The sequence below is a fragment of the Acomys russatus genome, chromosome 10 (genome assembly GCF_903995435.1).
Source record: "Acomys russatus chromosome 10, mAcoRus1.1, whole genome shotgun sequence".
Classification (NCBI taxonomy): Eukaryota; Metazoa; Chordata; class Mammalia; order Rodentia; family Muridae; genus Acomys; species Acomys russatus.
This window is the reverse complement of record NC_067146.1, coordinates 73,143,323-73,170,574: the sequence shown is the minus strand read 5'-3', so window position 1 is coordinate 73,170,574 and position 27,252 is coordinate 73,143,323. Positions and strand designations below refer to the sequence as shown.

The window sequence follows — 27,252 nt, the reverse complement described above, 5'->3', positions numbered from 1 at the left end:
AGTAATGTGGAACAAATTCATGCATGTCTGGGAGATAATGCTAAGTGGACACTAGGTATGCTCTTGCTTTTAGTGTATACTAAATGTTACCCATCACTTAAGGATTTGAGTGATTGGGGGCTGGGAATATGGCTTAGTACTTAAGAATTTGAGTCGTTAATAGTAAAATGAAAGGATATCTGTTCGAGTGAACGCTATGCTGGCCCAGGAATGAGCAAATGTTTTCTTAAGGGCAGTTCACTATATTCATAGGCTCTATGGCATGCTATGCATTGTCAGTACTGAGGTCTGCTGCTGTAGCACCAAAGCATAAGCAAATGAGTGTCATCTTTTTCAATAAAAGTTTACCAACAGATTTTGAAGTTTTAATTTTATGTAGCTTTCATATCGTGTTAAATAGTATTTGGTTTTCTTTTAAGTATTTAGAAACATGAGAACATTTTTTTTTTTCCGCTTACAGTTTGTATGAAAACAAATAGTAGTATTGATTTGGAACATTGGAACAGAGGTCATAGTTTGCTAATTCCTGTTCTATCCGGGACAGATGAACAAAAGGGAAGGTCATTGAATTTAAAAACAAAGAAGAATGAAGTTGTGTTTATTTGCTTAACAATGCTTAACAATGTGAAATATTCTTAGGGGTGTACATAAAATCTGTTAAAACTAGCATGTATTTATCAAGGTTAACAGTTTTAGTTTCAATGTAATATCTTTCTTATAGACTAATAAGAAATAAGAAATTTAAAATTATGGGAATATGGCCTATAGAAATTACTCAGTGCTTAAGGACACTTGTTCTTGCAGAGAACTCAGGCTTGGTTCCCAGAAATCCTGTGGTGGCTCGGAAACCATGAGTGACTTATGTTCTAGGGGATCCGTGCTCTCTTTTGACTTCAGAATGCACCAGACACACATTTTACACATACATATATGAAGACAAAACATGGAAAATAATTTCTAAAATCATGAAAGTAGCTGGGGAGATGGCTCATTGGGCAAATGTGTAAAAATGAGGACTTGAGCCAGTGCTGATGCTGCGCAGACAAGAGCCCTTTTTACTGAGGCCCTATCCCCAAAGCCACTAGGCATCCTCTACGCACAGCCATCCAACACATGTCCCAGTTACCTGCTGCACTTATCATGAAGCCTCTGACCACTGCCATGTGTGTTGCACACGTGTCACCATGCCTTTCCTGATGAACACCCTGAAGGAAGTCATCCAGCTTTTCTTAGTCCCAGGGCTGGTGGTTGGTTTGGATTTGTGTTGACTGTTGATACTTACTTCTGTATAAATATAATGTATCATTTGTATAAAAAAAAAAAAAGAAAGAAAGAAAAAGAATGAGGACCTGGATTTGAAGCCCCAGAACTCTGAAAAAGCCAAGCATGGCTTCATGTTGTGCCTATAATCCCAGCATTGCTTATTCCTCTAGCTAAAATGGGGCCTTGTAACTCACAGAATAAGGAAGAGAGTAATAGAGGGGAGGCATCTGATGTACACGGGTTTCTCTATGTGCACTCCCTCACACTCAGAGAAAATCATGATGATATCAAAGTATGGAACGTTGGACAAGTTTAACCAAAAATATACAAGCATGTGTTGAAAACTACAAAACATTGCTAAGAAAAATTAAAGCTACAGATAGAAAAATACTTTTTATTTATGAGCTAGAAAACCTGATGTTTTATGAAAGTTTTGCTCAAGATTGGCCATAAATTCAAAGTGCTTTCAGAAAAAATGCTTTTAGTTGTTTTGTGTGTGGAAGTTAATTATTAGGTATTAAAATAAATGTTATAGTTTACATAAAATGTGTAGGATTGGTAGTAACCAAAAGAATTTTGTGAAAGAACAAAATTGGAAGGCTTGTAGGATCTGATTTCAAGACAGTAGAATCATAGCTTATAAAGCCAGCCTGATACCAGCGTGAAGTTAGACATTGCAGGCGACTGGAGTGGTGTAGAGCAGTGGCTTTCAATTTTCCTAATGCTGCAGCCCTTTAATATAGTTCCTCATGTTGTGGTGACTCCCATCCATGAAATTGTTTTGTTTCTACTTCATAATTATCATTTTGCTATGTATGAATCATAACGTAAATACCTGATATGCAGGCTATCTGGCATGCAGCCCCTGTGGGAGTTGTAACCCACCGGTTGAGAAACAATGGTATAGAGACTAGTAGAAACAGATCTGTCCGTATATGGCCAGTTGCCTCTTGGCAAGGCAGTTATTTGAGTGAATGGACTACTGGAACAATGGAATCCACATATGGAGAATAAACCCTTGATTAATTCCTTGTACTGTGCACAAAAATTAAGAGAAATATTGTTACATCTAAGTTTAAAACTGAGGATTCTAAGACTTCAAGCAGAAAACACAGGAGAAAAATCTGTTTTTCAGATTTTCTAAGTTTTTGACATAGATATTTTAAAAGCATATTCTTAGGGCCTTATGAGTTTCATTTTTATCTGTTGTGATGTTTCCCTTTTCATTTGTTCTTATTTTCCAGGGCCTCAGGTACATCAATAAATTATTTGAGATCTTATTTTACACATTGACACTTGGTTTTGTAGACTTTCCTCTTAGGAATACCTTTATTATGTCCCATTTTGGTACCTTATGTTTTCATTTTCATTCAGAACCATGATTTTTTTTAAATTTTCTGTCTTGATTTCTTCAGTTACTCAGTTTTCATTCAGCACTGAAGTAACTGTTGCACTGTTAAGAAAGCAGTTTTGTAATCTTCCCAAATTTATGTGTACTGTCTTTGTATAGCTAGGTTCTGTCTCTGGTGGAAATGTGTCCAACCTTTTTTCATTTTGACAAGGCATTTTCACAACAAAAACTACTCACAGACTCTCATAATGATTCAGCTAAGTCTGTGATTTTGTATTGGGACAGTTCGTAGATATTCTTGCATGTGGCCCATGTGCCCTGGTTTGGACACATGTGTAGGAGTAAGCTTTTCACCCTTAATAAACACTGTTCTTTTAGAAAACACCTGTATTTTAGCTATTGAATAAGGCCATAAAAATAAATAATACATGACTCCGAGAAATATTTTTCAGTATAATACCTTTGAAATTAGTGCATATTGTCTGATGTGGTATTCGTATAAGTATGCCAAGTGTGTTTATTCACATGCTAAAGAATATTTGGTTGCTTCTAGTTTTTGGTTATTACAAATAGAGCTGCTTATAACAGCTTTGTGTATAGGTTTTGTTAAAAACAAAATGCCTTTGTTAGGATAAATATCTGTGATTGAGATTTCTGGCTCAGATTTTAATTGTGCGAATAATTAAGGAACTGCCAAACTACTTTGCAGAGTGACTATCATTATTCACTCTAGTCATGCACATCAATTTCAGTTGTCTGTATTATTGCCACCACCTGGTATTGTCATCTTTTATTTAACCACATTCATAGATGTGTAGATGTATGTTGTCATGGGCTTAGTTTTAATTTACATAATAGGTAATTATGCAGAACATATTTTATTGTTTTCTACATACTTGATGAAGCCTCTTCATACCTTTGGCCTGTTTTATATTTGGTTGTGTTCTATTAATTTTTTAAAAAGCATTTAAAATATCTTGTAGAGGTGCTTGATATCTTATGTGTATGCCTAAGCATTAAACTAGTTTGAATGAGATTGTTTCTATGATATCTTTTTTTTTTACCCCTCAAGTATATAGAATTTTATTTGTAAGTAGACATCAGTCAAATTAGAATAACAGAAAATTTAAATTTTAAAAAGAAAAAGAAATATTTTTTCAAAGCGACTTCAAATACTTGCATACATCAGATACACACACAGATATAGATACAGTATCCTCATGACTGCTAGGCTCCGCTCCCCCCAGGCCTTGAGATAGCGCTAGCCAAGACTTGGTGCGATAGGAGCCCATGCTCCCACTAACAGGATCTGGATGTGGGGTTTCTATCATTAATCTTGAAGCTAAAGAATCAGGGGCAAGCCAGGTGTGGTGGTACACACCTTTAATCCCGGCACTTGGTAGGCTGAGGTAGGCAGATAGTTATGAGTTCAAGGCCAGCCTGGTCTACAAAGCAAGTCTAGGACAGCCAATGCTACACAGAGAAACTCTGTCTCCAAAAACAACAACAACAACAAAAAAACAAACAAACAAACAAACAAACAAAAGATTCTAGAGCAGATCCTCGGAGTCCCTAAAATATTTCTCTGATGACCACGCCTCTGCCCTCTGTATATCTGGGTACTATTTCCCTTCCTGTTAACTACAGTCTTCCTCACTTCCTAGCCTTCCAGCCAACTCTTGCTAACTTCTTTGACCCTGGAGCAGGCCCACTGCCCTCGTGTTACTGTGCTTCCATGATGTCAGCAGCCATGTTTGCCTATGAGTTAATTTTTCTATACTGTTGGAGACTCTATTTATACTATTGATACTCCACAAAACAAAGCAAGCTAGAAACCCAGACTGAGCAGCCAACCAACAACACAAACCCCATGCAAGATAAACTGTCCTGCCCTGACCTACACACCCCCCTCTCTTTGACAGAGGTACCACAACTCAGAACTTTTCTATGATATCTTATTCAGCAATCAACGCTACTGATTCTTTTCTATATTGATTTTGCAACCTGATACTTTGCTGAATCTTTTATTAGATCTAGGAGTCTTCAGGTGGGTCCTTTAGGAGCTTTTAAATATGGGCTTATATCATCTGCATATGTATAATTTAACTGCTCTATTTTTGTATCCCTTTTATTTCTTTTCTTGCTTTATTGCTTTGGCTAAGAATGTAGTACTACATTGAAAAAAAAAAAAGCATTGTGAGTAGACACCCTTATCTAATTCTTGATTTTAGAGAAAATGTTTTAATATTACTTTACATGAAACAGGGAGTACAAAATATTCAAACAAGTATAGAATATTCCATCTAACAGCTACAGAATATACATTCCTCCACTATCCTGTGAAACTTTGTTCATTTAAGATCTTATCTTTTTAAAATTTTTAATTAATTAATTAATTATACATCCCAATTGTAGCTCTCTCCCTCTGCTCCTCTTGGCCCTACACTTCTTCCCTCTTCCCCCTATCCCCACTCTCCTACCCCCCAGAAAAGGAGAGCCCTCCCCTGACCTACCCATCCCGGCACATCAAGTCACATTAGGACTCAGTACAGCCCTGCCAGGGGTAAGCGATCGAAAAGCAGGCAACAGAGTCCTTGTCAAGAGACAGCCCCTTCTCCCCTTACTAGGGGACCCAAATGAAGACCAAGCTGCCCATTGGGTACACATGAATAGGGGTTGTAGGTCCCCTTCATATATAGTCTTTGGTTGGTGTTTCAGTCTCTGCAAGCCCCACCCTGGGCCCATGTTAGTTGGCTCTGTTGGTCTTCTTGTGGAGCTCCTGTCTCCTCTATCCTTTCTCCCACTCTTCCACAAAGCGCTCCACACTCAGCCCAGTGTTTGGCTGTAAGTCTCAGCATCTGTTTCATTATTGCTGGATGGAGCCTCTCAGAGGAAAGCTATGCTAGGCTCCCATTGCAAACATAGTAGAGTGTTGTTAATGGTGTCAGAGGCTGGCTGTCTCTCATGGTGAGGCCAGACATTGGTTGGACATTCCCTCAATCTCTGCTCTAACTTTATCCCTCCACATACTGTAGTCAGGGTAAAGTTTGGGTTGAAGTTTTTGTGAGTGGGTTGGTGTTCTCCTCCCTCCACTAGGAGTCCTCTCTGGTTAGAGGGTGGCCTCTTATATCTTCATGTCTCCCACTACTAGGAGTCTCAGCTAGAGTCATTCCCATATCCTCCCAGGAGCCTACCATGTCATAGGTCTCCAGCTTGTCTCAGAGATGCCCCTGCCCACGGGTTCTCTTCTCTGTGCAAGCCCTCTGTCCTCTTGAACCCCATCCTCATATCTGATCTCCAACCTCATTTCCCTCAGCACTCCCTCTCCTATCCTGTTCCTTCTCTTCAAGCACGTCCTCTGTCTATTCTATTTCCCTTCGCACTGAAATTCATGCATCCTCCCTTGGGTCCTCATTGTTAGTTAGCTTTTTTGGGTCCATGAATTGTAGTGTGGTTATCCTGTACTATATGGCTAATATCCACTTATAAGTGAATATATATCATGTGTGTCTTTCTTGGTCTGGGTTACCTCACTCAGGATGATCTTTTATAGTTTCATCAATTTGCCTGCAAATTTCATGATTTCCTTGTTTTTAATAGTATTCCATTGTGTAAATGTACCACAGTTTCTTTATCCAGTCTTCAGCTGAGGGGCATTTAGGTTGTTTCCAGATTCTGGCTGTTATGAATAAAGCTGCTATGAATGTAGGCGAGAAGATGTCCTTGTTGTATGGTGGAGCATCTTTGGAGTATATGCCCAGGAGTGGTATAGTTGAGTCTTGAGGTAGAACTATTCCCAATTTTCTGAGAAACCTCCAGATTGATTTTCAGAGTGGTTATCTAAGTTTGAACTCCCACCACATCCTTTCTCCACATCCTCGCCAGCATGTGCTGTCATTTAAGTTTTTGATTTTAGCCATTCTGATGGATGTAAGATGCAATCTCAGAGTTTTTATTTGGTTTCTCTGATGACTAAGGGCATTGAGCATTTCTTTAAGTGTTTCTCAGCCATTTGATATTTCTCTGTTGAGAATTCTCTGTTTAGAGCTATACCCCGTTTTTTAAGTTGGATTATTGGGTTTGTTGATGTTTTATTTTTTGAGTTCTTTATATATTTTGAATATTAGCCCTTTGTCAGATGTAGATTTGGTGAAGAGCTTTTCCCAGTCTGTAGGCTGCTGTTTTGTACGGTTGACACTGTTCTTTGCCTTACAGAAGCTTTTCAGTTTCAAGAGGTCCTATTTATTAATTAGCATGTGTCTTTTTATTGGTGAATTGAGACCATTGATGTTGGGAGATATTAGTGACCAAAGATGATTAGTTCCTGTTATTTTGATGTTGATAGTGTTAATGTGTGTTTCTGTATGCTTCTCTTCTTTGGTTTTGCTGGTGTGGAATATTATTTATTTCCTGTGTTTTCTTGGATGTAGTTACCCTTGTTGGGATGGAGTTTTTCTTCTATTATTTTCTGTAGGGCTGGATTTATGTATAAATATTGTTTAGACTTGGTTTTGTCATGAATATCTTGTTTTCTCCATGTATGGTGATTGAGAGTTTTGCTTGGTATAGCAGTTTGGTCTAACATCTGTGGTCTCTTAGGTTTTGCAAGACATCTGCCCAGGCCCTTAAGGCTTTTAGAGTCTCTGATGAGAAGTCAGGTGTAATTCTGATAGTCTGCCTTTATATGTTACTTGGCCTTTTCCCCTTGAAGCTTTTAATATTCGTTGTTTGTTCTGTAGTTTTAGTGTTTTGATTATTGTATGGTAGGAGGATTTTCTTTTCTGGTCCAGTCTAATTAATGTTGTGTATGTCTCTTGCATGTTTATAAGCATCTTTTTCTTTAGGTTGAGGACATTTTTTTCTATGATTTTCTTGAAATTTTTTTTCTGGTCCTTGGAACTGGGACTGTTCACCTTCTTCTATTCCTATTATTCATAGGTTAGATCTTTTCATAGTATCCCAGATTTCCTAGGTGTTTTGTGTCAGAAAATTTTTAGCTTTAACATTTTCTTTGACTGATATATCAATTTCTATGCTTGAGAATCTTTTTTCCATCTCTTGGATTCTGTTGGAGATGATTGCATCTCTTATTCTGGTTTTCTTCCCTAGGTTTTCCATTTCCAGGATTCCTTCAGATTCTGCTTTCTTTATTGTTTCTACTTCCACTTTCAGGTCTTGGACAGTTTTATTCACCTGTTTAATTGTGTTTTTCTGTATTTATTTAAAAGATTTATTATTTCTTTTTTAAAGCTTTATTTTCCTGTTGTATTTCTTGCCTCTGCCTCCCAAGTCCTAGGATTAATGGCATGCATCATCAGGCCTGGCCATTTTCCTGTGTTTCTTTAGGGGATTTATTCATTTCTTCTGTAAAGGCCTCTATCATCTTCCTGCATGCTAACACAGAAGGGAAACAAACGCTCACTGGGTCTCATCTCTAGACAGAGGTGTTAGCATATTGTTTCATGACATATACTTGCTTTGAGTATCCTGACAGTTTAGTTTATGGAGGGTCTGTGATCATGAAGCCACTGACATATCAGTGGTCCTTTTTTGTAAAATATTCATAGATGAAATTATGATTTGTATAGGGTTTACCATAAAAGAAATAAATGTGTGTGCTGGAAAGATAGATCACTTGGTAAAGTGCTTGCTATGCCAGCATGAGGTTCTGAGTTCAATCCCCAGAATTCATGTGAAAAAAAACCAAGTGTTTGTTGCATGCGTATAATCCTAACACTGAGGAGGCGGAGACATGTTGATCTCTAGTGCTCACTAGCAAGCCAGGCTAGCCTAATATGGGAGTTTCAGGATGAGCAAAGATCCTGTCTCAAAACAGAAGTTAGTTGATGACTCTTGCGGTTTCAATGTGAATGGCCCTCATAGGCCATTTGGGAACTATTTGGAAAGGACTAGGAGGTGTGGCCTTGTTGGAGGAGGTGTGTCACTGGGGACAGACTTGGAGGTTTAAAAAGACTTCCACCATTTGCAGTGTCTGTCTCCCTCTGCCCTTTGCTTATGTATGGAGTTGTGAGCATGCAGCTACTGCTTCAGTTCCATGCTGCTGTGATAGTTACACACTCTAACCTTCTGGAACCATGAGCCCCAAGTTAAACATTTTGTTTTATAAGCTTCCTTGGCCATGCTGTTTTATCACAGCAGTAGAAAAGTAGTCAATATAACTCTTAAGAATAACTGAGGTTGACTTCTGGCCTCTGCAGATACATATGCATGCTTGTGTACCTATATTTCTCCACACTAAAATAGTGGTAAATATAGAATATGGGTTTGGGTGTAAGAGAAGAAAGATCATTGATTGATGATTGTTAGGGCTGGGTGATGAAATATATAGGACTCAGAATACTTTTATAAATATAAGAAATTTGGCATGTTTAAGAGCTTTCTATTGCATGATAAAACACCATGACCAAAAGAAACCTGGGGAGGAAAAGGTTTGTTTTGTTATACTTCCACGTCAGAATCCAACAATCAGGGCAGGAACTTGGAGGCAGGAAGTAAGGCAGAAGCCATGGGGCAATGCTGTTTACTGGCTTGTTCCTCACGGCTTCAGCCTGTTTTCTTTGACCTACTGCACTGTTGAATCCCCCTAAAGTGATCTGGGCCCTCCCACATCAATTGTTAATCAAGAAAATGCCCAATAGATTTGTGTATAGGTCAGTTTTTTGGAGATATTTTCTCAATTGAGCATCAGTCCCTCTTCCCAGATGACTCTGTCTTGTACCAAGTTGACATATAACAAACCAAGACAAATAGTTTCTTAAAGTTTATCTTATTTTCCAGGAATGGGAGGTAAGTGTTAGAATGGAAGGAAATGTATTGGATTTATTTTCTTGGTATTTAAGTTTTGAGAATTGGTAAAGCCGACATGATATAGATTACTAAATTTCAGAGGATTTTCTTTAAAAATAGATTTATTCATTTTATTTATTTCAAGTTAGTGTTTTGCCTGCAGGCATGTGTGTATACCATGTGTATGCTTGGTCCTGCAGAAGCCAGGAGAGGGCATTGAATTTCCTGGAACTATAGTTACTTATGGCGTGAACCACCATATGGGTCCTGGGAATAGAACCCAGGTCTCTGTAAGAACGGCAAGTGCTTTTAACCACTGAGCCAGCTCTCTAGGTCCTAGAACGTTTTCTTAGAAAGCAAGGAAACATTTTAGTGTGTTTATTTATGAAATATGTATCAACTAATAAACACTGTAGGCACTTCAGAAATTATTTGGCTACTTGCTCAAGTAGTTTTTACTAAGCATTCTTATATCGCATGAGAAATGTGTTTCTTAGGAGCTCTTCTCTATTCACCAGAATCTAGGGGCATCCATTCTTTGGATATTGTGGTATGATGTTGTAATCTACAAAGTGTTGAGTTTCATTCCTGGTTATTCCCAAGGTACATAGAGCCAGTGAAAGTGGTCCAGATTAGACTCTCTAGGATTAGTATTTAACACCAATTAAACTTTCCTAATGCTGCAACCCTTTAATGCAGTTCCTTATGTATACATGTCCCCAACCATAAAATTATTTTGTTGCTACTTCGTAACTGTAGCTTTTCTACTGTTAGGAGTTATAATGTAAAATCTGATATGTGACCCCTGTAGGTTGAGAACCACCGATTTAGATACTTTTGGAGCATATTCACGTTTGTGTCCTTTTGCAGCTTTCTGTTCAAAATCAAGAGTTTGAGACAAATGAAGAAGGAATTCCAAAAGTGGATCAGTTTCATTTGGTAGGTTTCCTTTGGCTATTTACTTATTTGAAACGTGTAATGATGTAAATTTGTAAGTACTTGGTTGAAAATGTTCTCTAATTTTTATAAAAGTTCAAACTAGCATTAGAAATTAAGAAGTATTTAACTATATCTTGTAATCTTGTATATGCTTTTGTAACTATTTTGTTTAATTCTTAAATTTTAATTCTAATAACTTTTAGTGCACCTCTTAATGCTTTAACATACCTCTGTATAATTTGCAAATAGTCATGGTTTTACTTTTTCCCCTTTCAATTTCTTGTTTTATTTTTGTTTATTTTCCCTGCTTAAGTAGTTGGAGTCTCTCAAAAAATGTTAGGTAGTAGAGATGTGAAATTTTCTTGTGAAGCTCTGCCCACTGTCCCATAAAAGAAGGAGAATTCTGTTCAAATTTCACTCTATTATTTTAGCTATTATTCTCCTTCTTTTTTCATTTTTCCTGGTAAATAAATTCTGTTCTCATATTACTGGAGATATCCTTTCCCAATGAAATATAACTGAGCTAAAAATTTATATAGAAATCTGATGTTAGCCTATGTTAGTCACTAATAATAGATATTTTTAGAAAATTGGATCCTTTATTATTACAGATTTGTTCTTTTTTACCATTAGTTTTTATATTGATTATTTTTAAGTTTTTATTTGTTTTTTGTTGGTTTGTTTGTAGAGAGGGTTTCTCTATAGCCTTGGCTTTGATTCTTTTTTAAATGTTTCTTTTTCCTTGCAGGATGATAATGTCAAATCCCTCCTCTGTAGCTTGATATATTTTAGAAGTTCAATGACTGCTCAGCAAGTTTTGAATGCTGAATGTTTCTTGCTTCCAAAGGGGAAATCAATTCCAAACCCAGAAAAAGAGATTGAATATACTCAGCATAACAATGAAGATGAATCAAAGATGGAGAGCTTGGATAGATATAAAGAAAAGACAAGAAACGGTGAAGCCAACCCTTCACTGACAAATTAGTCCTCTATTGTTGCTGGACGTGCCCCTTTAAAAAGCTTTGTTCTGTTTTCTTAGTAGATAGAAATGTGTGTAAATGTTTTGGGACTAGTTGGATTGCATCTTTGGATTTGGATTGTAAAAAATAAAAGATATGTTTTGCTTATATCTGAAAATCATTCATATTATTTGAAGTTTTGCCTAACTTGGCATAGTTATGGAAGGAGTTCCTGTTTGGATTTACTGGGATTAAGTCATTATAGTGTTAGTGCAAGTTCTCTATTAATGTATGGTAGTTTGAGTGATATAATTGGCATCTGTTTTATATCCAGTTCTGGCAACATAAAGATAAAATAAAACACGGTCCTTGTACTTACATGGCCAGCAGTTTGAGAAAAATTTCCTTTCAGTTTGCTTATCTGGTGGATTATGTTGATGGATTTCTGTGTATTGAGCCATCCCTGCATTCCTAGGATGAAGCCTACGTGGTCATAGTGAATGATATCTTTGATGTGTTCTTGGATTCAGTTTGCCAATATTTTATTGAGTATTTTTGTATCAGTGTTCATAAGAGAAATTGGTCTGAAATTCTCTTTCTTTGTTGGGTCTTTGTGAGGTTTAGGTATCAAGGTGATTGTGGCCTCATAGAATGAGTTTGATAATGTTCCATCCATTTTCTTTGAAGATCTGGTAGAATTCTGCACTGAAACCATCTGGCCCTGGGCTGCTTTTTTTTTTTTTTTTTTTGGTGGGGAGACTTGTGATGACTGCTTCTATTTCTGTAGGAGAAACAGGACTATTTAATTAGTTTATCTGATCTCAGTTCAACTTTGGCAAGTGGAATCTATCAAGAAAATTGTCCGTTTCATTTAGGTTTTCAAATTTTGTGGCATATGGGCTTTTGAAGTAAGACCTAATGATTCTTTGTATTTTTGCAGTGTCTGTTGTTATGTCTCCCTTTTCACTTCTGATTTTCTTGATTTGGATAGTGTGTCACTGCTTTTTAGTTAGTTTGGCTAAGGGTTGGTCTATCTTATTGATTTTGTCAAAGAATCAGCTCTTGGTTTTGTTGATTCTTTGAATTTTACTTTGTTTCTAATTTATTGATTTCAGCCCTGAATTTGATTATTTCTAGCTGCCTACTCCTCTTGGGTATTTCTGCTTCTTTTTTACTCTAGGGCTTCCAGATGTGTCATTAAGTTGCCTATATGAGATGTTTCCAATCTCTTTATGAAGGCACTGGTCCCATAAATTTGGGTATGTTTTACCTCATTTTCATTGAATTTTAGAAAGTCTCTAATTTCTTTATTTTTTCCCTGACCCAGTTGTCATTGAGTAAAGAATTGTTCGGTTTCCATGTGTGTGTAGGCTTTTTGTTATTTCTGTTGTTGTTGAAGTCCAGTTTTAGTTCATGGTGGTCTGCTAGGATACAAGGTATTATTTCAATCTTCTTGTATCTGTTGAGTCTTGCTTTGTGACCTAATAAATGGTAAATTTTGGAGAAGGTTCTGTGAGGTGCTAAGAAGAAGGTATAATCTTTTGTGTTTGGACGAAAACGTCTGTAGCTATCTCTTAGATCCTTTTGATTCATGACATCTGTTAGTGCCATTATTTCTTGCTTTAGATTCTGTGTTGTTGATCTATCCTTTGGCGAAAGTGGGGTGTTGAAGTCTCCCACTATAAATGTGTGGGGATCAATGTGTGGTTTAAGCTTTATTAATGTTTCTTTTACAAATGTGGGTGCCCTTGTATTTGGGGCATAGATGTTCAGAATTGTAATGTCATCTTGCTTGAATTTTCCTTTGATGAGTATTAAGTGTCTTTCCTTATCTCTTTTGTTTTATTTTGGTTGAAAGTCTATTTTATTAGATACTATAATAGCTATACCAGCTTTCTTCTTGTGTCTATTTTCTTGGAGGACCTGTTTCCAGCCTTTACCCTGAGGGAATGTCTATTGCTACGGCTTTTAGCCATGGAGAGCAAGGGTCTTAGGATATCAGGTGGGGACGGATTCGGTGCGGCAGACAGACACGAACACAAGGGAGGTTCAATGCTGCTGTCAAAATCTGTACTTGAGCTCAGTGGTTTATACAGTCATGACAGGAACTTTTGTTAGCTACAAACCACAGTTTAAGAGATACAGATCAGGTTACAAAGTGCAAAGTACAGCAATAATCAGAAACTAAAAGTACAACAAGGTCCTCTGGCTATGTACAAGGGCCAGAGACAGACCGTAGTTAATCACCGCAGAAGGTGGCATGAGCTTTTCTTAGAATTTGCAGTCAGCCAGGCGAAGCTGGCTCCTTTCTCAGGCATGTTATTATTAACAGCTTTTACCCATGAGAGAAGTACAAGTCTGCACGTCTGCAGCCCATACTTAGATAAAGTTGTTATATTCCTTTACACATCTTAATATTTCTGATAGTTCCATACATTGTAAACCAAAACAATCCCATGGGGTACCATACTTTACTACCACCTTGGTGGGTTGTGTAATTATGTCATTTTTCTCTGCTGAAGTTAAAGTGCACCATGGAGGTCTGGCCCTCAAGATTCTTTCCCAGGGACTCAGGTCCTAATATCTTATCTTTTTTACCATCCTTAGTAACCCGCCGTGTTAAATCCTCATCATACACTCCTATATATGGTAATGGAGGGTAGGGAGTGGTTCTTAGAGCTATGCTCCTCTGTATTTGGGTCTCTGCCACCATTTGCTTCAATCCAGTCCTAAGTTGTCCCATTTTCTGTTTTACTGGGAACTCCCGGGACTGCTTCACTCTCCTCACTATCGCATTCCTGGATATGCCTTCTCTTCCTAGAATTCTTTAGCCTATACTCCAGCTGTTGCCATTTGTCAAGTGCCTCCTGCACAGTCGCATTTTCTTTCTGTATCAACTGCACAAACACTTTCACCCCCAAGGTGTAGTTTCATTTACAGTCATGCTTCTGGTAATGTTTAATATGAGAATTTCAGCTTTCTGTGGAACTACTTCATCCACGGCCACCATTGGTTCATTTCCCGATGGACTCACATCAGGTTTCTCAGTTACTGAGATGTTCAGAGGGTAAGAATGGCCTTGCCCTAGAGGTAGACTTAATAAGAATGCGTGAGTGATTATAGAACAAGGAAAGAGAAAAAGCAGAGTAGGCCAATAGCCAGGCTCTGTACACCCAAGACTCAGGATGCTCATCTCAACAAATACCTGGGCTTCTGCCAGGGACCCTCGCGAATCTGGTTGCCCATCACCTGATCGATGTCTGAGCATCCTCCGAGCCGATAAGGTTGCATGTCACACAAACTCTTAACAGAGTGGGTGTGACAGTCTATCATTGTGGTTTTCAGATTTAACATTTTCTTTGATGGTTGCATCAAACTCTTCCATTGTATCTTCTACACCCAAGATTCTTTCCTCTATCTGTTTAATTCTGTGGGTAATGCTTATCTCTGCAGTTACTGTTTTCTTCTCTTAAGTTCTCTCTTTACCTGCTTTCCTCTGTTTGTGTTTTTAATCATTGTTTTCATTTCCATCTTCAGAACTTGAACTGATTTACTGATTTCCATCACCTGATTGTTTACATTTTCCTGAATTTCTTCCAGGAATTTCTTTATTCATTTCCTCTCTATGGGCTTCTGCCATGGCCTCTCTGAAGTCCTGAATCTGTTTGACTGTATCTTTCTTTATTTGTTTACAGATTTTATTTGCTTCTTCCATTATCATCTACATTATAAAGGATTTCAGATAATTTTCTTGTGTTTCAGTTATGTTTGAGTTTCCAGGGCTGATTGCTTTGGGATAATAACTTGGTTCTGGAGATGTCATATTATTTTGGCTTTTGTTGTTTGTGTTTTTACACTGGCCTTTAGCCATCTTGCTGTTTCTGATGTTGGGAGGTAGTTTCTGGTGTCCTTCACTGGCCGTTGAGAGCAGTTCATAGGTGAGTGGTTATAGGTCAAGACTCCTCACCTGTGGGGATCAGGGAACCCTTCCCTGGATCAGGCAGGTGACATGGCTTCCACTCTGGGGGGCTTAGCTCCACAACTTGGGCTCCTCACTGGGCCAGAAGATGGATGCTGGTGCTCTGCAGCCCAAGATTCAGTCCGCGAGAGAGTGCAGGTACAGCCTGCTGGCCTGCATTTAGCTGGGATTTGGAGACCCTGCCAGTGCTCACTGGGGCCTGGGGCCTTGGTTCAGTCTGGGAGAGTGCTGGTACAGCGCACTATCCGGCAGCATTTGGTTGGGCTTTGGAGAATGTGTCCACACCTCCCCGTACCCTGGGCCCCTCCATGGACCTGTGGTGATCTAAAGTCAGATCTATCCCAGCTCCACACTCTGGGCTCTCCCCTGGGCCAGCAGACACTGACACTGGTGTTCAGTAGCTCACAGTTCAGTCAGAGATAGAGTGCAAGTACAGCCTGGTAGCCTGCTGGGCTTTGGTGAGCTTGCATGTACCTGCAAGGGCCCTGGTCTTTGTGTGGACTGGTGGAGTAGTTTTGAGGTCAGATCCACCCATTCTCCTGGGTTCTCCCCTGGGCCAGCAGATCCAGATGCTGGCGCTTTACCACCCACAGTTGAGTCACAAATACAGAGTCCAAGATATAGAGTGCAAATGCAGCTCCCAGGTGGGTATGCATCCAGACTCTGGGGACTGGGTGAGACTCCATGGACCAGTTGGATGGCCTGAGGCCAGACCCACCTATGCTCTACACTGCATGGACCCCTCTCACCATGGGTTCTCCAGGTCTTATAGTTTGTAGCTCCCAGCCTGGTCCCTAGGCTCAGTCCTGCCAATCAGACATAGTGCATGGTCAGTGCTGCCATCTTCTTTCTCCACATTCTTGTCAGCACATGTCTGTAGTGGATGTAAACATGTTTTTGTTTTGATCCCAAATGTGGCATGGGAAACAGACTTGTGAGAGAACAGGTGATGTTTATCCACTAGAAGAGGAACTGCCTCTTGTGGGGGCTTGGTCTTTGCCAACTGATGAATATCCTAGGATGGGCTCAGAGAATATATATAACCCCAAAACAAGGGCATTGGGTTTTTGCTCTTGGCATTGTTTCCTATTATTTGGTGGTTTGAGATGCTCCTAGAGAGAACCGCTCCAGAGAACGCTTCGATGTTCTGGGTTCTGGCTGCTGCTCTAGGTTGCAGCTGCTGCAGTTGCAGTCACCTTTGCTGAAGAGCTGTTTGCTGTTTAATGGGTCTGCTGAAATCCTGACTATGAAGAGTGGAATTGCTCCAAGGAACTGAGCCTAAGAAGGTCTACTTCTCCTATTCCCATTAACCTCTTTTCTCTCTAGGATAGGTGGGTTAGAAGGGAGGTATAAGCATTAAAGAACCTCAAATAAACATATTTGAAAAAGTTCAAAGCCCTTACATGTCATTTGTTAGTCCTGACCATTCTGACTTGGATAAGATGAAATCTCAAAAAGTAGTTTTAATTTACATTTCACTGATGGCCAAGAATGGTGAACACTTAAAAAATACTTCTTAGCCATGTGTGTGTGTGTGTGTGTGTGTGTGTGTGTGTGTGTGTGTGTGAGAGAGAGAGAGAGAGAGAGAGAGAGAGAGAGAGAGAGAGAGAGAGAGAGAGAGAGAGAGAGAGAACACTCTCCATTCAGTTCCATAGCTCAATTTTAAACTGTGTTTTTGGTGTTTAATTTTTTGGGTTATACTTATGTTCTCCATACTAATTCTTTGTCAAATGTGTAGCAGGTAATCATTTGTTCTATTCTGTCAGAGGCCTCTTCAGTTTAAGATTAAGAATTTCTTTTATAGTACAGAAGATGTTTAATGATCATCAAGTTCCACTTGCTGATTGTTGTCCCTATTTCCTGTTCACCAGAGTCTTGTTCCGAAGACCCACACCTGGACTATATGCTGAAATATACTCCTTTTTCTTTAGAATGTTTAGAGTTCCAAGCCTAACACTGAGATGATTAATATATTTGAAGTAGATTTTTTTTTTGTACAGAGTAAAAGAGAAGGGTCAAGCTCTGTTCTTCTATATATAGATAGCTCTATATAGATGTCCAGGTCTTCAAGCACCATTTGTCTTTTCTCCAGTGTGTGTTTTTGGCATATTTGCCAAAAAAAAAAAAAAAAATCAGGTGGCTGTAAGTGCATGGACTTATATGAGGGTCCTTGATTTTATTCTATTGACCAATCTGTCTTGTTTAATTTTAACTCACTCTCTCTCTCTCTCTCTCTCTCTCTCTCTCTCTCTCTCTCTCTCTCTCTCTGTGTGTGTGTGTGTACATGTTGTTTGTACTACCACAGCTTTGTAGTATAATTTGGAATCAGGAATGGTGACACCCACCCAATTCAGTTTTTTTATTGTCAAGGATAGTTTTGGGTATCTAGGAATTTTTCTGCTTCTAATAAATTTTACAATTGTTTATTTTTAATTTCTCGAAGAATTAATGTTGTGTTTGTACTGAGTTTGTAGATTGCTTCTGGAAGAATGTGCATTTTTATAATATTAAACCTACCAGTCAATGTACATGAGAGGTCTGTCCGTCTTCTGGTGTCTTCTTCAGTTCTTTTTTCAATATTTTAAGTTCTCATTGTATAGGTCGTTGACTTCCTTGGATAGGTTTTTCCCAAGGTTATCTATTTGGTTATTGTGAATTGGATTGTTTCCCTGATTTCTTTCTTGTTTTGTTTGTCTTTGGTGCTTTGATGTATAGAAAAGGTACTGCTTTTGTATGCTAATTTTGTAACCTGCTCACATTGCTGAAACTGTTTATCAGCTCTAGGAGTTTCTGGTGGAATCTTTTGGGTATCTTATATAGAATCCTATCATTTGCAAATAAGGGTGCCTTTACTTCTTTCCTATTTGTATCCTTTTTGTCTAATTAATTTTTTTCTATTGCTCTAGCTAGGACATCAAGCATTATATTGAATAGGAGCTGTGAAAGTAGACATCCTTGTCTGGTTCCCGATTTTAGTGGAAATACTTCAAATTTCTCCCCTTTACATCATGATGATACAATTTGTTGGAAATAGCTTTTTGAGGTATGTTCACTTCCTCTATAGTCTCTCCAGGGCTTTTATTATGAAGGACTGATGGATTTTGTCCAAGGATTTTCTACATCAAACAAAATCATCATGTGGTTTCTGTTATTGCGTTCATTTATATGGTGAATTACATTTGTTTATTATTTTAAAATTTATTTTTGTTATTTTAAATTGTAAGTACCATATATTTATATGTGTCTGTATGTTCATGTGAATGCATGTTCCCTAGCAAGCCCAAACATCTCCTGGAGCTGGAGTTGCAGGTGGCTGAGCAACCTGATGTGGGTACTGGGAACAGAACTCAGATAGTTTGGAAGAGCAACATATACTCTTAACCACTGAGCAATCTCTCAAGACCTGAATTACATTTGTTTATGTGTGTGGAACTAACCTTGTATTCCTGGGGAGAAGCCAACTTGATCATGTTGAATGAGCTTTTAAATGTGTTCTTTAATTCATGTTATAAATATTTTATTTAGACTTTCTACGTATATATTCATCATGGGCAATGCAATAATTGGCTTCTAATTCTCACTTCTTGTTGTTGTGGGGGACTTTATTTGGTATTTTTACCAAAATACCAATTTTGGTATTTTCTCCATTGGAGTTTGGAAGTTTTTCTCCATTTTATATTTTACAGAATTACTTGATGAATATTGGTATTAGTTCTTTGAAAGTCTGGTAGAATTCTGTGCTGAATCCATCTTGTCTAGGGTATTTTTAGTTGGGAGATTTTTAAGTGTTTTTATCTTGTTTGTTATGGATATGTTTAAGTTATTTACTTCATCTTTATTTAACTTGAGTAGGTCATATTTGTCTAGAAATTAATCCATTTCTCTAAGCTTTTCTAATTTAATGGATTATAATTTTTGACAAAATAAAATATATAATGAAGCAGAAACTATCATATTGAAGTTAGACACAGCAACAGTAAGAAAAGAGTCCCTAGAGCAGGGCACAAGAATCAGAGATCTACTTATTCTCATAGTCAGGAGTCTCATAAAAATACTAAGCTAATAGTTAAAATATACAGACCCATGTAGATCCTGTGCTTGCTGCTTTGGTTTCGTGAACTCATGTACAATACTCTGATGATTCAGAGGGCCTTGTTCTCCTGGTGTCCTCCATCCCCTCTATCTCTTACACTTTCTCCCTCTCCTCTTCTGTGGGATTCAATAAGCTCTGAGGGGAGAGATTTGATGGAGACGACCAATTTAGACTCTCCCCATAATGTCTGTCTGTGGGTCTCTGCATCTGTTCCCATCTGCTGCTGGAAGAAGCTTCTCTGATGACTGAATAAGGCACTGATCTAGGAATATAGCAGAATATAATTAAGAATTGTTTTATTGATTTAGAAAAGAGTAGTATTTTGTTTTACTCTAGGTCTCGGGCTAGTCACTGGTTCTTGGCCGCCCAAGCAGTGTCAGGTATGGGTTCTGTGTCATGGAGTATATGCCTTAAGTCAAATCAGACATTGGCTGTCTACACCCAAAAGTTCTGTGCAGCTATTGCCCTAGAATTTCTTGCAGCCAGGATAGACTGTAGGTCAAAAGTTTTGTACCTGGATTGGTGTTTATGTTTCTCTTGTGGTAGCCTGGAGAGTACTTTTCCATGTCAGAGATACTAGAACATGGGGTGAAGGTTATATGTAGGCTCCAGGTCAACCTCTCTGGGTTAGCTGAGTTGTGTGGGTGTTGTCTTCAGCACTGGGGCCTTGCTACCAATTTTCAGAGAGCAGCATTTTGTCTTAACAACATCCTGGATTGTTTGGGGATTTCCATGGTACCTCCTTGGCCAACATCTCAATTGAGTGCAACCTTGTCCTACCACTGGAAGCCTTGCCTGGCTACAAGAGAAGGCCAGGCAAGACTCCATATTCTCTATTACTAGTGATCCTCAGTAGGATCACTTTCATGGATTCCAGGAAGCTTCCACACCACTCCCAAATGCTTCCCCCCAATTCTAGTTGTCTCTCCCCCACCACCCCATCTGATCCTTCAGTCCCATCCTCAGCTACCCATACCCAGTCTTCCTGTTATATCTATTCTATTTTCTTTTTCTAGGGAGATTCCTGTATCCCCCCAGACCCCACCTCTTTAATCTCTTGAGTCTATGGACTGCAGCTGGGTTATGATGTACTTAATAGATAATGTCTCCTTTTTGGTGAATACATACCATATTTATCTTTCTGGGTCTGGGTTACCTCACTCAGGATGATTTTTTTCTAGTTCCATCCATTTGATTGCAGATTTCATGATGCCATTTTTTTCATGGCTGAATAGTATTTCATTGTGTGAATGCACCACGATTTCTTTATCCATTCTTCTGTTGAGTGATATCTAGGTTGTTTCCAGTTTCTGGCTATTATTAATAAAGCTTCAATGAACTTAGCTGAGCAAGTGCTCTTGTTTTAGAATGGAGTGTCCTTTAGGTATATACCCAGGAGGGTATATCTGGGTCTTGAGGTAGTCAAGTTAATTCACAACTTTCTGAAGAATTACCATATTGATTTCCATAGTAGCTGCACAAGATTGCACTCTCACCAGTAATGGAGTGTCTCCCTTTCTCTACATTATCACCATCATGAGCTGTCACTTGTGTTATTGCTCTTAGCCATTCTGACATTAGTTTTTGATTTGCCTTTTCCTGATGGCTGAGGATGTTAAACATTGCTTGAAGTGTTTCTCAGCTGTTTGGGATTCCTGTGTTGAGATTTCTCTGTTTAAATTTCTACCCTGTTGTGGAAGTTTTCATTTATATGTAAACATGTTTTAGTTTTAATCCCAGGTGTGGGATATGGGGGCAGCTCCAGTTTGTCCACAGCTGATAACTGCCCTGTGAGAGGGTGTGTGATCTTTGTCATCTGGGAACTGTCTCACGTGGGGGCGTGGTCTTTGTAGTGGGGATAAAAGCCAGACCCAGAGAGAGAGACTGGGGCTCTAAGAAAGAAGGCGGCCGCTGGTGCTTCCCCCTGCTGCTCCTGGTTGCTATTGATGGAGTTTGATGAGAAGACGTTGGAGATATCCTGAAACGAGGGTTGGACTTGCCCCAAGGAACTTGATGACCCTAATAGCAGGAAGTAGCTAAGAAAAACTATGCCACTTTTCCCTACTAACCTTTCTCTCCTACCTGTTACTGGAGTGTTGGAAGGGATTGGGGTGGAGAAGGGACAAAGAGATATAAGGAGCCCAAATTCAAAATACTTTAAAAGTATGCCAAGACTACACCATTTTATAATTGGGCTTTTTGTTTTGTTTTTTAATATTTAGTGTCTTGAATTCTTTACATACTTTGGATATTAGCCCTCTATTAGATATGGAATTGGCAAAAATTTTTCCCATTCTGTAGGCTGCTGTATTGTCTGATTGACAGTGTCCTTTGCCTTACATAAGCTTTTCAGTTTCATGGGGTCTTTTATAAATTGTTGATCTTAGTGTCTGCATTATAGGTGTTCTGTTCAGAATGCCAATATGTTCAAGGCTAATTTCCCACTTTCTCTTCTATCAGATTCAATGCATTGGTTTTATGTTAAGGTTTTTGATCTATTTGGAGTTGGTATTGTCAAGGGTGAAAAGTATAGATCTACTTGCATTCTTCTGCATGCAGCTGTTTAGTTGACCAGCACCATTTGTTGAAGATGGTGTCCTTTTTCCAGTTTGTATTTCTGGTTTCTTTATGAAAAAATCAGGTGTCCCCACATGCTGGCGAGGATGTGGAGAAAGAGGAACACTTCTTCATTGCTGGTGGGAATGCAAACTGGTACAACCACTTTGGAAAGCTATCTGGTGCTTTCTCAGAAAAATGGTAATAGGGCTTCCTCAAGACCCAGCTATTCCACTCCTTGAAATATACCCAGAAAATGCTCTACCACACAACAGGGACATATGTTCAACCATGTTCATAGCGGCCTTATTCATAGTAGCCAGAGCATGGAAACAACCTAAGTGTCCCTCAGTAGAAGAATGGATAAAGAAACTGTGGTACATTTACACTATGGAATACTACTCATCTATTAAAAACAAGAAATTTCCGAAATTTGTGGGCAAATAGATTGAACTAGAAATGATCATAATGAGTGAATTAACCTAGAAGCAGAAATACTCAAATGATATATACTCACTAGCCCAAGGGTCATGTCCCATGAAAGTCTTCACTCACCAGGAAAGTGGGTCAGAAGGGAGGACATCCTATTGGGACTCTAGATGAGAGAAGCATGGGAGAATGGGGAAATAGAAGGATCCAGAGGGTCCTTGAAACCTACAAAAAGAACATTATGACAGGTGGATTTGGGCCCAGGGGTCCTGCCCAAACTATGGCACCAGCCAAGGACTATACATGCTAACTTCAAACCCCTACCCAGATCTAGCCAATGGACAGGACATTCTCTACAGTTGATTGGAGAGTGGGGACTGACTTTCACACAAACTCTGGTGCCCCATATTTGACTAAGTCCTCTTGGTGGGGAGACCTGGTGGCACTCAGAGGAAGGAAAGCAGGCTACCAAGAAGAGACTTGATACTCTATGAGCATATACAGGGGGAGGAGGTCCCCTTCAGTCACAGTCATAGGGGAGGGGAGTAGGGGGAAAGCAGGAGAGAGGGAAGAATGGGAGGATAGAAGGGATGGGATAACCATTGAGATGTAATATGAATGAATTAATAAAAAGAAAAAAATCAGGTGTCCACAGTCTGTGGATTTATGTCTGCATCTTCAGTTCAACTCCATTGATCAGTGTGTCTGATTTTGTACCAATACCATATGGTTTTTATTACTATAGTTTTACAGTACCATTTGAAAGCAGGACCTCCAGCAGTTCCTTTGTTGTTCAGAGTTGTTTTAGCTATGCAGTTGAGAATTGCCCTTTCAAGATCTGCAAAGTTTGATGATGATTGCACTGACTCTGTAGATTGCTTTTGGTAAGATGGCCATTTTTACTATGGTAATCCTACCAATCCACGAGCATGAAGATCTTTCCATCTTCTGATATCGTCTTCAGTTTCTTTCTTCAAAGACTAAAATAAGTTTGTTTGTCTGTTTGTTTTATCATAGCAGTCTTTCACTTGCTTAGTTAAAGTTACTCCGAGATATGTGATATAGGGCATACTTTTCCTGTTTTCAGTCCTTTTGTCATTTATATAAAAGAGAGCTACTGATATTTTGAGTTCCTCTTGTATCCATCCACTTTGCTGAAAGTGTTTGCCAGCTGTAGGAGTTTACAGTGGAATCTTTAGGGCCACTTATGTATATTAGCATATCATCTGCACATAACAATACTTTGATTTCTTCTTTTGGAATTTTTATTCCCGTGATCATCTTTAGTTTTCTTGCAGCTCTAGCTAAAACTTCAAGTGCTATATTGAGTAGATATGGAGAGAGTTGACAACCTTGCTCTGCCATTTAGTTAATTTAGCAAGGTTTTGTCAATCTTACTGATTTTCTCAAATAACCATCTCTTTGTTTCATTGATTCTTCCTACTTTTCTCCTGTTTTATTGATTTCAATCCACAGTTTGATTATTTCTTGCCATCTACTCCTCTTGGGTGTGATTAAGTCTTTTTTATTTCAAACTTTAAATTTTTTTATTTAATTAATTTCTTCAGATTACATCTCAATTGTCATCCCATACCTTGTATCCTCCCATTTCTCCCTCCCTCCTGCTTTTGCCCTATTCCCCTCCCCTATGTCTGTGACCAAGGGTGATTTCAAGCTTTTAGATGTGATTTTAAGTTGCTGTATGAGATATCTCCAACTTTTTTCCCCAAAGCACTTATTGCTATGAACTTTTAGCACTGCTTTCGTTGAGTTTCATAAATATGCATGTGATGTGTATTTATTTTAACTAAATTCTAGAAAGCCTTTAATTTCTTTAATTTGTTTTTATTCAGTAAAGAGCTGTTCAGTTTCCATGACTTGTAAGATTTCTGTGATTGCTGATATCCAGATTTAACCTGTGGTGATCTGATAGTATTCAGGGAATTATTTCAATTTTCTTATATCTATTGAGACTTGCTTTGTATCTGAGTATGTTGTCAATTTTGGAGAATGTTCCATGAGGTTTAGAATAGAATGTGTTGGGATAACATCTTTGTACACTGTGTGAAGATTATCTATGTATGGTTTCTGTTCTGGCAGAGATCTGATTACAGGCCAGATGTTGGTATTGTTAAGAATCACCTGTCTCAGTGTTTTTTAAACACTCCCTCTTTCACTTTCTGGTTGGTTTTGATAAAGAGCTGATGGCCTATAGCAAAGGCAGGAAAGAAGGTGGGATATGTGGGACAGAAAGAGGAACTCTGCGGGGGGGCATAGGAAGTTGCCAGCTGGACATGGAGCAAGAAGCAGGCTGGAACTGAAGGAGAGGTAGTAAGAACCATGTGGCAGGACTTAGATTAGTATAGATGTGATAATTAGGTACAAACTAGTTGAGAAAGAACCTAGTTATAAAGCCTGGGCATTCATAAATAAATAAAAATCTCTGTGTTATTATTTGGGAGCTGTTGTTCCCCCCCCCCAAAAGTGCCCATTTTACAAGAATGTATATTCTTTTGTGCTTGGGTGAAATAGTCTGTAAATATGTTAACTCCATTTGCTATATACCATCTGTTAGCTCCAGTATTTCACTGAGTTTATTTTTGTCTAGATGACCTGTCCATTTTCAGAGTGGGTTATTGAAGTCTCCCTCTATTGGCATGTTATCAATATGTGATTTAAGATGTGGTAGTGTTTCTGTCACAAATGTGGGTGCCCTTGTGTTTTGAAAACAGATGTTAAGAATTGAAATGTCATCTTGGTGGATTTTACTTTGATGAGTATGTAATGTCCTTCCCTATCATCTCTTCTTATTAGTTTTGGTTTGAAGTTTATATTATTAGATATTAAAATGGCTTCAGCAGCTTGTATGTTGGGTCTGATTACTTGGACTATCGTTTTCCAACCCTCACCATGAGGTACTGTCTATCCTTGAAGTGAAGGTGTGTTTCTTGGATGCAGTAAAAGGATGGGTCCCATTTTTGCATCCATTCTGTTAGTCTGTGTCTTTTATTCAGGAACTGAGACCATTAATACTGGGAGACATCAATGACCAGTTATTGTTGATTCCTATTGTTTTGTTGGTGTTGGTGTGTGTGTGTGTGTGTGTGTGTGTGTGTGTGTGTGTGTGTGTTTTCCTTTCCTATGATTTTGGGGGGTCTGAAATTGTTCATAAGCTCTGTTTTCATTCCTGTAGTTAGCCTTTTTAAGTTGAAGTTTTCCTCTGTTTGGTTGGATTGGTAGATAATTTGGTATGAAATATCTTATTTTCTTTATCTATGTGGTTGAATATTTTACTGGGTTTAATAGTCTGGACTGGCATCTTTAGTCTTTTAGAGCCTGCAGCATATCTATCTCTCTAGGCCCTTTGGCTTTCAGAGTCTCCACTGAGAAGTCAGGTATAGTTATAACAGGTCTGCCTGTATATGTTACTTTATCTTTTTTCTCTTGTAACTTTTTTTTTTTTATTCTCTTTTTGTTGCAAAAATTTCCCCCAAAGGTGAGAACTGAACCCAGGGCATTGTGCTTGCTAAACAAGTGCTCTACTGCTGAACTAATACCCCAACCCCCTTGGAGTGTTTAAAATATTTTTTCTTTGTTATATAGGTTTAGTGCTTTGGTTATTATGTGTTGAGGAGGCTTTCTTTTCAGATCCAATGTATCTGGGCTTTTGAATGATTCTTGTACTTTTATAGGCATCTACTTTTTAGATTAGGAACATTTTGTTCTATGATTTCGTTCAAGATATTTTCTGGTCCTTTGAGCTGTTTTTTTTCTCCTTCCTCTATTCCTATTATTTTTAGAAATTTTCTTCACAGTAGCTTAGATTTTCTGGAAGTTTGTGCCAGAAAAATTTTAGATTTAACATTTTCTCTGAGAAATATATTTATTTTTCTATCATATCTTCAATGCCTGAGAGTCATTCTTCCACTTCTTGTATTCTGTTGGTAAAGCTTGCCTCTATAGTTCCTGTTTGAATTTCCACATTTTTCATTTCCAGAATTCCTTCAGTTTGGGTTTTTTATCAATTCTGTTTCTATCTTCAGGTCTTGAACAGTTTTATTTATTTTCTTGCACTATTTGTATTTTCCTGGATTTTTAAAAGGATTTTTTCCTTCTTTAAGGTCCTCTGTGGAGGAATGCTGAGTGAATGTATCAACCGTCAATAAAGTGCTGTTTAGCCAATCAGATGGGCAGAAGGACAGGAAGTGGAAGGCGGGACTTCCTGGAGGGGAGGAGAAAGTTTGATGGAAAAGGGATGGTTTTTTTTTTTGTTTTTTGTTTTTTTGACAATTGGAGGAAGATAGTGGGGACTTGATGAGGACAGGACCAGGGGTCATAGTGGCAAGTGCTTGGAATATATGTATGTTCTAAGGTTTAGAGTACTTTGTTTAGTTTACGAGTAGATTAGAATCAGTTCAGATTCTGCCTGGTGAAGTGCTGGTAGCTTTAAAGTACGTTTCAGTCTCCCTGTGTCAGTTATTTGCTTTGTAGGCTGATCGGATGCAAAAATATTGGTGTATTCAGTGTATCCACACCCTTGAAAAAGGATACCTTATTATAGTTTGGTGGGAGAAATAGCTCAAAAAGAAAAGTTATACTTTGTCATAATTTGATAGTTTAAAGATGCAAGACACACTAACACAAAATATTTGGGCCTTGTTAAATGCTTTTTAAAATAATGCTGTGATACAAATAAGAGAGAAAGAAATTGTGCTACTGATTATGAATACTATTTTTATTTTACTCATCCTAGCTTTCTATACTTCTTCAAAGGAAAAGGCATTAGAGAAAAAATTTAGGGATTGGACTGAAGAAAATACTAGAGTATGGGAGACAAAGCAAAATGAAAAATATGAAATTTGGAAACAAACTTTAG

General features: G+C 38.4%; 1 protein-coding gene across 1 annotated transcript in view; it reads left to right on the top strand.

Moving 5' to 3' along the window:
• Stk31 (serine/threonine kinase 31) overlaps nucleotides 1-11,345 on the top strand; it is a 67,988-nt gene extending 56,643 nt beyond the window's left edge. The window contains exons 23-24 of the mRNA XM_051151503.1: nucleotides 10,292-10,360; nucleotides 11,109-11,345. Of these exons, the coding sequence (XP_051007460.1) occupies nucleotides 10,292-10,360; nucleotides 11,109-11,345 (306 nt within the window). The remainder of the gene's footprint in view (nucleotides 1-10,291; nucleotides 10,361-11,108) is intronic.
• Nucleotides 11,346-27,252: the final 15,907 nt, after the last annotated feature.